Source organism: Cavia porcellus, unplaced genomic scaffold (assembly GCF_034190915.1).
Source record: "Cavia porcellus strain 051 isolate PalLab524CR breed Dunkin Hartley unplaced genomic scaffold, mCavPor4.1 scaffold_15, whole genome shotgun sequence".
NCBI classification, from domain to species: domain Eukaryota; kingdom Metazoa; phylum Chordata; class Mammalia; order Rodentia; family Caviidae; genus Cavia; species Cavia porcellus.
The window spans coordinates 44,102,020-44,111,913 of NW_026947498.1; the positions used below are offsets into that span (position 1 = coordinate 44,102,020).

The 9,894-nt window shown below is 34.3% G+C and overlaps 1 protein-coding gene across 1 annotated transcript; it reads right to left on the bottom strand.

Moving 5' to 3' along the window:
• Window positions 1-5,896: 5,896 nt before the first annotated feature.
• Window positions 5,897-6,781, bottom strand: LOC134470539 (histone H1.8-like). The gene has a single exon (XM_063225272.1). The coding sequence runs from the start codon at window positions 6,779-6,781 to the stop codon at window positions 5,897-5,899; it is 885 nt and encodes a 294-aa protein (XP_063081342.1).
• Window positions 6,782-9,894: the final 3,113 nt, after the last annotated feature.

Here is a 9,894-nt window from a genome sequence, read left to right on the forward strand (position 1 = left end):
CTCTGTGACATTTGTTGATTTGTCTTGCCCATTTCTTGACTGGAGTTTTAATTTTAGGTGGCTTAATTTTTTAAAATTCATTTTACAGGCCTGGGTCTGGTAATATCAGGCAAAAAGTTTTATGCTATTCTGTAAGTTGTCTCTCCACTTTATTGATTCTTTTGCTGTACAGAAGCTTTTTAGGGTGATATATTCCCACTTCTTGATTCTTGCTTTTATTTCATATGCCACTGAAGCTGTTTAGAAAATCCTTTTTAAACATCCATGTCTTCATGGGGATGTTTCTGCATCCTGTTTTCTGGTCTATTGATCTACGAAGCTGTTCTTGTTCCATTACTGTGTGACCTTTTCCACTATTGCTTTGTGGTATTGCCCTAAATCAGGCATCACAAGGCCTCTTTCTTGCTCTTGTTTCCCAGAATTGTTATTGCTACTCTGGGTATCATCTGGTCCCTTATTTATTTATTTATTATACCAGGAATCAAAGTCATAACCTCATGCTTGCCAGGCAGGAGCTGTGTCAGTGAGCTATATTCCCAACATGGTTCCATATGAATTTCAGACTCTTTTATGTCGGTCTGTAAAGTATGCTGTTGGCACTGAAATTGTATGACAATTTAGAAAGTATGGCTATTTTAACAATATTGGTGCTGCCTATCCAACAGCAGGGGACATCTTTGCATCCTGGTGTCCTGTTCTGTCTCCTTTTTCACGGTACTGAATTTTTATTTGTAGAGGTCTTTCATCCATGGTTACATTAATTCTTAGGTGTATCATTTTTCTTGAAGCTAATGTGAATGGAATTCTTTCATAACTTCCTTCTCACCAAGTTCTTTATTGGTACATACAAATGTTAATGATTTTTGTATGCTGATCAACATCCTGCTACATTGCTGAAGTTAATTATTAATTCTAAGAGCTTTTTGGTGAGATTCTTTGGGTTTTGCATGTAGAGTATCATAAATACTTGTATGCAGAATATCATATCATCTGCAAATAATGCTAATTTGAGGTTTTCTTTCCCTGTATGTATACACTTTGTTTCTCATGCCTGAAAAAGTGTCAAGTACTATGTTCAGTAGAAGTGGTGGTAATAAACATAACAGTCTTCTTCCTGATTTTTGGAGGAATAGTTTTGGTTTTCCCCATTTAACAAGATCCTGGCTGTTAGTGTGTCATAAGTGGCTTTTATCATGTTTAGGAATGGTTACCGTATACCTATTTTCTTCAAGCTTTTTTTTTTTCATCGTGAAGCCATTTTGTATATTACTGAAAGCCTCTTCTACACCTACTTATATGATCATATGGTTTTTTACTTTGCTTCTCTTTATGTGATGTACTAACATTTACTAAGTTATGTATGTTGAACTATCCATGCATCTCTGGGATGAAAACTGCTTGATCACAATCTATAATCTTTTTGATAATGTGCTGCATCCTGCTTGTTAATACCTTACTGAGTTTTACTGCATCTATGTTCATTAAGGACGCTGACCTATGGTTTTCTTTTTTCATTTGGTCTTTGTGCAGCTTTGAGATCAGTGTGATATTAATTTCCATAAGTGAATTTGGGAACAATTAATGTCTTTCCATATCATTGAAGATTTTGAAGAGTATTAGTGACACAAAAGATTTTTTAGTATTTCAACCATGAAGCCAGTAGGTCTTCGACATTTTGTTTCATAGATTATTTATATGGTGTCTATTTCATTGCTTGTTACTGGGTTATTAAATATGATCATGTATTCTTGGGTCAGTTTTCATAGTTTGCATGTGTCTGGGTATCTATAACTAATACTACTTCTTTAAAATTTGCTGATTTGTTGAAATATAATTTTTCTAACTAGTTAGTGTCATCTGGATTTTGACGGTGTTGTATCTTTACCTTTTCGTTTCTATCTGCAAGACTTTTCTTTCTTTTTCATTTAAAATCTGCCTATAAATTATCTATTTTATTTATTCTTTCAAAGGAAAAACTCTTTGATTCAAAGAGTTTTTATTTTTTTCTTGATTGTTGTATCTTCCCACTGTTATAAGATAGTATAAGTCAAAATATATTATAATAAGTCAATTTTTCCTGTGTATTTCTGTCCGCTTTTGCCTTAGATTGTTTTGGAGGTTAAAGATTATTACACACAGTTTGAGATTTGAACCATTATCACTATGTGGTGCTCCTGCTTGTCCTTGATGATTTTCTTGTTCTCAAATCAAATTGTCTGAAGGTAACAAAGCTATGTCCTCTTTTGATTAGGGATAACATAACAGATATACTTTTTAATACACTTAGACTCAATATTTAAAGAGTTTCAAAGAAATATAAATGAGTCGTATTTTTAATTCCCTCTGATTATTGTTATTTTCTAATGGTTCTTTTAAATTATTGACACTCATATTTTTGTTGATATAATAGCGATATCTACTATAGTCTTCCTCTCATCTATGCATTGCGTATTTTTCTTTTTTTCCTATTTTTGTCTTTCATTCTTAGTGCATCTTTTAGTGTCTGTATTGAATTTATTTTTTACACTTTATTTCTTAGTATAACAGTTGTACTTTCTTTACCATTTTAGTTGCTGTGTTAGTGTTAGCAATACACATTTAAAATTAACACAAACTACTCTTTCATTAAAGCATAAAGTAACATACACACCATAAACATGTATAATTAAACAAATTATTTATATGTCCAATAAATTGTTTGTTAGATCAACTAATAACCTAATATATATATATATATATATATATATATATATTAGTTTTACATTCACTGTTTTCTCCAGTGCTGTTACTTTGCTATGTCAATTTCTTGCGTGTATCATTTTCTTCTATCTAAAGAACTTTGAAATTTAAGATAGATCTTCTAATGAAAACACTTCAATTTCTTTTTATCTGAGAGAGTGTATATTTCTCCATTATTTTTGAAGGATAATTTTTCATGGTACCGAATTCCAGATCTTTTTATCTTAGAAACATATGAAAATTTTAGTCTACTATTTTCTTTTTGACTATTTTTAAGTAGTTGAATATGGTGTTTCTGTTTGTGTCTCTGCATTTTTATTCTGATTTCTTTCAAAATATTTATTTTTAGTTTTCTACAGTTCAAAAGTAACATTTCTGAGGACAGTTCTCTTTGGCACTTATCCATACTAGAGTTCTTTGAGCTTCATAATCTCTGACCTGATATCAATATTTTTTTTGGTCTTTTTCTGTTTTTATAGGTACCAGCGATTGAAGTCAGGACTGCCTGCTTGCAAGCCAGGCACTTATGCTGCTGAGCTAAATCCCCAGCCCCTTGATATCAATATTAACTGGGGAGAATTTTCAGTCTTTGTCTGTTTATTATATTTCTTATGTTTCTCATCTTTTCATGTTATGCACATTTGTAACTTTTATGTTTAACTGAATAATGTTGTTACTTTATTTCAAGTTATGTTTTCTAGTTTATTTTCTGCTTGCTTTTAACTGAGGAAGTTAATATTGAAATATCCTGAAGCTTAAAAATTTTTCTTCTCATCGATGTCCAGTCTACCAGTTAAGACCAAATGAACATTGCTTCTATCACAGTGTTTTTCAGTGTCTTATGTTTCTTGTTTGCTGTGTCTTAGCATACTCACTGCATTTGTCACTGATCACCTGGTCCTGTGTATTGTTTTCTTTATCCAGTATAGCCTATTGCACATTAATCGTAAGTGACTTACGTTGCTTTTCTAATCATACTAATGACTCTCTTATTTCTGAGTCTGACTCTGTCTTCCTAACTGTGATTTTACATTTTAATGTGTGAAGTACTGAAAATAAGGCTTTGACAATGTAGTAACAAGATGTTAATGAATGAGAGATTTTTAAGGTTTTACTTTAAAGAGAACAAAGCAAAACAAAATGAAACAGAATAAAGCCAATAAAAACAAAACCATGAAAGCAATACAGACTTTCAAAACAAGATAATAGATAATCAACGACTATCATAATATCTCATATTATCTTTAAAATAACTGTACATACAATAAGACAATAATATCAAGGAAAACAACAGAATAAAAGCAATCAAAAAACATAATACAGTGATACAGGACTTCAAAACAAGAGAATAGGAGATGAACAATGGCTACCATAATATATCTTTTTATCGTAGAAATAATTTCCCATACAACCTGACACAATAGAATCTAACAAAACAAACAATAAAACGAAACCAAGCCAAACAAGGAAAATGATCCAGAACTTCAAAACAAGTTAATAGGAAATTAACCATAGCTCCCACCTTCCCTTTTTAGACATTTCCTCCCCTTTCACCTTCACAATATCTATTGTACATTTTGGATCCCACTAATTCCTTCAGTTTTTCCTTATTTTTAAATTTAAGGGGAATAAAACAGCAAAAAATGCATCTAAACAGTGATAAGACAGTAGGAAATGTACCACAGTTACTATACTACGTACTGTTGTCCTCTAAATAGTTGCTTGGTTTAGGCTTGCTAAGTCAGTCAAACAATACAGTGCCTCCGAGTCAGCTTGCTGCTCACAGGGGAAGCTGTACTCCTCACCCCACCCCATGCACCAGCTGGCTCACAGGCAGGGCCTTTGCTTCCATCTCAGCTCTCCCCACCTGCACTCTGAATGGCTTATAGGCAGGGGCAGGAAGGAAAACATTTTACAGTCTTATAGCTCGCTTATCTTTTGGTGAAGCTATGCATGTAACCTTTACATTACATAAGTCCTTAACCACCACCACGGATTCGTGAAGTGAAATAAAATGGCTAGAATAAAAACAAAAGCAAGGGTCAGTAGTTTTCTTTTGTCACATGGAAGATTGGAGGGAGATATTTTGTTTATGTCATATCAGTAAAGCTTTGAAAAAACCCAAGCAGTTCAGTTTTTGTAAAATAATTTATACTGAGAAAACTTTGTTGGGTACAGAAAATGCTGGTCAAAATAATTCTTTTTCTATCTTTAAATCTACAATAGAGTTTCTCTCTTGTATTTACTATAGGAACCAGGTGAGACTTGTTTAGGTAAAACACAAAAGTATTGTGGCTAAATCTCATTGCGTATTTTAATTCTCAGAATGACACTGAACTTCCAAAAATTCTTCAACTTCAATTCACAGTTTCTTACCCTGACGTTTGGCCACATTTGTAGGATCCTGAAGTAACTCACTGGGTTGTCTGTATTCACCTGGCTCTCTAAGTGTGCTGAGGACAAATTCGTTGTCCTGTGCTTTCACTTCTTTTACAGTTCTCAATCTGGTAACAGATAGAGCTTGTCCACTTCCTTCAGTTATTTTTCTTCTGATTGTTAGAATAGAATGTTGAATCTAAGTTTCTCATTTAGTGGAATATAGGAAGTATTGTGTTGCATTTTGGTATGAATGAATGAAAAATTCATGGGGGAATTGCATCATTCTGAGCCACAAAAGTCAGGGAGTTATCAGTTGCAGATCAATTCACTGTGGGTCACAAAAGGGTAGTGATATTGATTCAGCCTATTTGTCAGGTGGTATTAATAGATTAGACTTAGCATGTGATTTAAAATCCACGATCACTATTGTGGAGGAAAAATAACGTGAAATATGAGATAGCAGCACTCCTATTTTACATGTCAAACTTATCAAAATTTGTATGAAAAATATTTGGAATCTGAGCATGTTAATACAGTCTTAATATGTGTACTTCCAAATTCATTTTATTATTTTAAGTTAGCATGTGTGACTTTTGTAATGTTAATTTTCTTTTTTTTTTTTTTTTGTGATACATCAGTGTCTTTATTGATAACTAGGCCATGATTTGAGAAATAAGTTAGGGTTAAATTAGTAGTGCAACGATTTGGAGGAATAAAAACTGCAGCCCAGCCGCCCACAGTCCCACCGGCCTATAGCTGCTGAGCTCTGAGCAAATAACTATGACCTCTTGACCAGTGGCCTGGGGTTCTTGGGGCCCCCAGCCTTCCTGGCTGGAGACAGAGTCCTGGTCCTGGGGGCACCAGCCTTGGAAGCAGTGGCGGCTTTGGGGGCAGCAGTGACTTTGGGTCCAGGCCCTGGGGCGGCCTTCACTGCGGGTTTTGTACCCTTCAGGGAGGCAGCACATTTTCCAGCCTTGGAGGCTGCAGTTGAAGTTTTCCCAGGGGCTCCTGTGTCTTCTTGCCTGCTCCTGCTGCCTGGGACTTTGGGCTTCCTGCCAAGCTTGTGGACAGTTGAGGAAGCCCCAGCTGACTTTGGGGGGTCCTTCTTGGCTACAACCTGCTGTGGCCCAGTGCCTTTCGCCTTGCAGCCTCCCTGAGGGGCTGTCTCTAGGGCTTTGCCCTGTTTGCGGGGAGCTCTTGCTTCACATGGTTCTGCAATCTTTTTCTTGCTGGAGCCAGCAGGCCCTGTCCCAGTACTTTTCCTGCTGCACTGCGGCTTCTTCTGACACTTGGGGACAAGCTTGAAGCTGCCAGTGGCACCCCTGGCCTTGGAGTTGATGGGCCTGGCAAGGAGGCCACGGCTCATGCCTGTGGCAAGGGCCTGCTTCAGTAGGTACTTGAAGCGGGTGACATCGACTGTGGGGTACTTGTGCAGGATGTAGAGCTTGATGGCTGCCACTGAGGTGCCCCGGCGCTGCTCTCCTGCCTGTAGGGCCTCCAGCACCATGCGCAGCACTGTGGGGTAGCGACGGGTCACCATGACCCTGTTTGAGTTCCGGCCTGCTGGCTTTCCATATTCAGGGGGCTCTGCTGGCCCTGCTGTGGAAGAGGAGGAAGAGGAACAGCAGGAAGAAGAGTAATTGGTGATGCTCCCAGGAGCCATCTGAAGGACACTTATAAATGACCACCTCCGCTGTTCACATACCGTTAATTTTCATACTGAACCTTTAGCACTCATTTCTTTCAATGTTTATACACAAATCATTGGCTATATCACAGTGCATAATGAAAAGTTATTTTTGTGGAAGAAATGTTTGAAAATCAATTGAAGCAAGAGTAAGGATTGTTAGTATTTTTAATTAATGAGTTAACCTTTTGATGGTTATTGTAATAATGTATTACTTTTTTCCTGTATTTACATTACAATAAAATTAGTAAAATGAAACTTTTCATAAACATTGTCAATTGGCTTAAAGTTCAGTTTTAAAAAATGACAATTAAGGCATGCATACACAAAGATTTTGAATCAATAATTTAATTACTGTTATCCTAATTAGAACTTGGAATCCTCTGTTTTAGAAAGCAGAAGAATACCTCAGCATTTTAATTATAGGGCTATATATGGAAATATATTTGAGCCCTCAGTTAGAACTATATTATTATTTCAACTTTCATTAATGGAAAAATTTATTTTTAATGATTTTTATTGTACTGATTTCTTACTGATTTAATGATTTCTTTGTACTGATTTAATGATTTTATTGTGTCTTATAATAAAAAAAGTGTCTTAAAATGAAAATTCTAATTGTAGTTTAATATCAAAATGGTTTCTTGAGCTTTTGAAATATCAATAGTACTGTGTCTGCAATTTCACCTAATTCTGAACTTTGTAAGGACTCCTAAATGCTTCCTAGTGAGCAAAATGTTAAATACCACCTATTTAAAGTACAAAATTATTATGCCTGGTGTGCTCAAATACAATCATTTTACATTTTTTTCACTCAGAAAAAGTACACTTTTATAATGACTACTCACTTTATTTCTGAATTTTGTCTACTATACTCAATTCCATATGAAACAAATACAATTGAATTGATCATGTTGTCATCACAAAAATGATAATGAAATGAAATCTAGCTAATTAGCTAGATTTTTTTATTTCATAATGTATATAAACTTCAAAGCATATGGACAACATATATGTTAAATATATATATATATATATATATATATATATATCAAAATAAGAAGCCATTTTAAAATATTTTTATAGTGTATGCTTTAGTTTATATCTTAAATGTCCCTCAATGGCTCATGCATTAAAGGCTGTGACTTAGGACGCCCTGTAACACTAAATGGTGGCATCAGAAGTTAGATATTAGCAGAAGTGCCTTAAAGGGGATATGTAATTCTAAAACCCTCCACTTTTTCTCTTTGCTTTCTAGATGCCATGAACTGAACATACCTCTCTGCCACATGTTTTTCCAAGGTGTATTGCACCACCACAGCCCCATAGCAACAGAGCCAATTGAATATGGACTGAAATCTTTGATGCTATCAGCTGATGTAAGACTCTAATTTTTTACTACATTTTTAATGTAAATATTTTGTCACAATGATGGAAACTGGCAAACAGTGTATTTGAATAAAATACAAATGGAAGGAAGCCGTTGGTCTTAAAATGAGTAATTATATACCCTGTGAATGTGTAATGAAACATTACATATTACTAAATGCATAAAGCATTATAATATATTTATTATGTAACTTATATGTATTACTTGATTTTATTATATGTCACATAGGAGTTAGCTAACGTTATGATTATCTATCCTTTCCCAGTAATCACACATATAATAATCCTGGAAATACTGCTCCTTGAAGAGATACTTACTTCCTACAATACCAAATGACTGTCATGGAAATATATGCAAACCAAAAAATCCAAATCCTGTATGGTGAACTATGCCCTTTATTCGGCTCACACGGGTTGAAATAATATCTTCCCGCTTTCCTACAATCCAGGGCCAGCAATGAGAGAATTTCTACATACCAAAGCCCTGGGCTTGTTTTACATGGAACAACCCTTCATCCAGTGCCCCTGCTCGTCTCATCTTCACTTTCTCACAAAAATCACAGTACGTGTTCTTATCCATGACTTTGTCATCACTTATTCTGCTACTTTACTAAGCCTGGTACTTTCTTGTGCAGTTCTCCAGAGATTACAGTTCTCCTTTTCCTTTTGAATACTATTTATTCAATACCATTAATTTCCTTAACTACTGACCTCATCAAAGCTGAATAAATTCTCCATTTTAAATACATAAATGTTTAAGTGTGTTTCTGTATTTGATCTATGTGTCTAATAAGGATTTTGTGGTATAATTCAACAATTTTATCATTTCTGACTTCTGTGCTGATAAAATATCGTCTATACTGAACAAATAGTTTTACAAAATACATTAATTTATTTATATTACTTTGGCCTCCTAAAATATCAGTTAACAGTATTAAAAATAATATCAGTTTAAAAACATAAAATTTAAAGTACTGAAATTTACTAATGCAACATGAAAAGCACTTTTTACTAAAACTGTCAGTAGACTTTTTTCTGGAACTATTTGTAAGGTTTTTATTAAAGGAATTTAAAATTAAGAAGAAAAACATATAACCTCACACTTAGTTTTCAAAAGGCCACATTTTAAACCTGTTTGAAAACTAAAATATTGCTAAATAAACAAGGTTTTATTATTTTATAGTTTTTCATTTTGAACAAGAAGTTTATTGAAGAAACAAGGCGCTTGACTTAAAGGGAAAAATATTGAGGAATCTTTTTTTAAGAGTGATGTACAGCTACATATGTAGCTGATTGTTGCAGCTCATACAGAAAAGTCATAAAATTGTGCTTGCTTTACAGTGATAAATGAGAAACTTGAAATTCTGCAGTCAAACAAGATATGCCAGAATGTTTATGCTGTTGTCTCTTCTGCTAAAATTTTGAGGGCAAAATAACTTACTTAAAATACAGTATGCAATTATATCAAAGCACTTAAGTTTTTATTGAAGTTTCCTGGGAAGTCTTATATATTCACAAGGAAATGTTGTATCTGTTGTATTTGTTATACAAAAAGAAATGATATTTTGACATGTTAAAGAAATTATGCTGTCTTTTTTCACCCTTTATCGCTTGGCTTCCCTTGATTTCTGTATCAGATTTTGAGGTAGACCAGTTTAGTTCCTAGTGTTTCTTAAGCAGTGTGGAGATTATATGTTGCC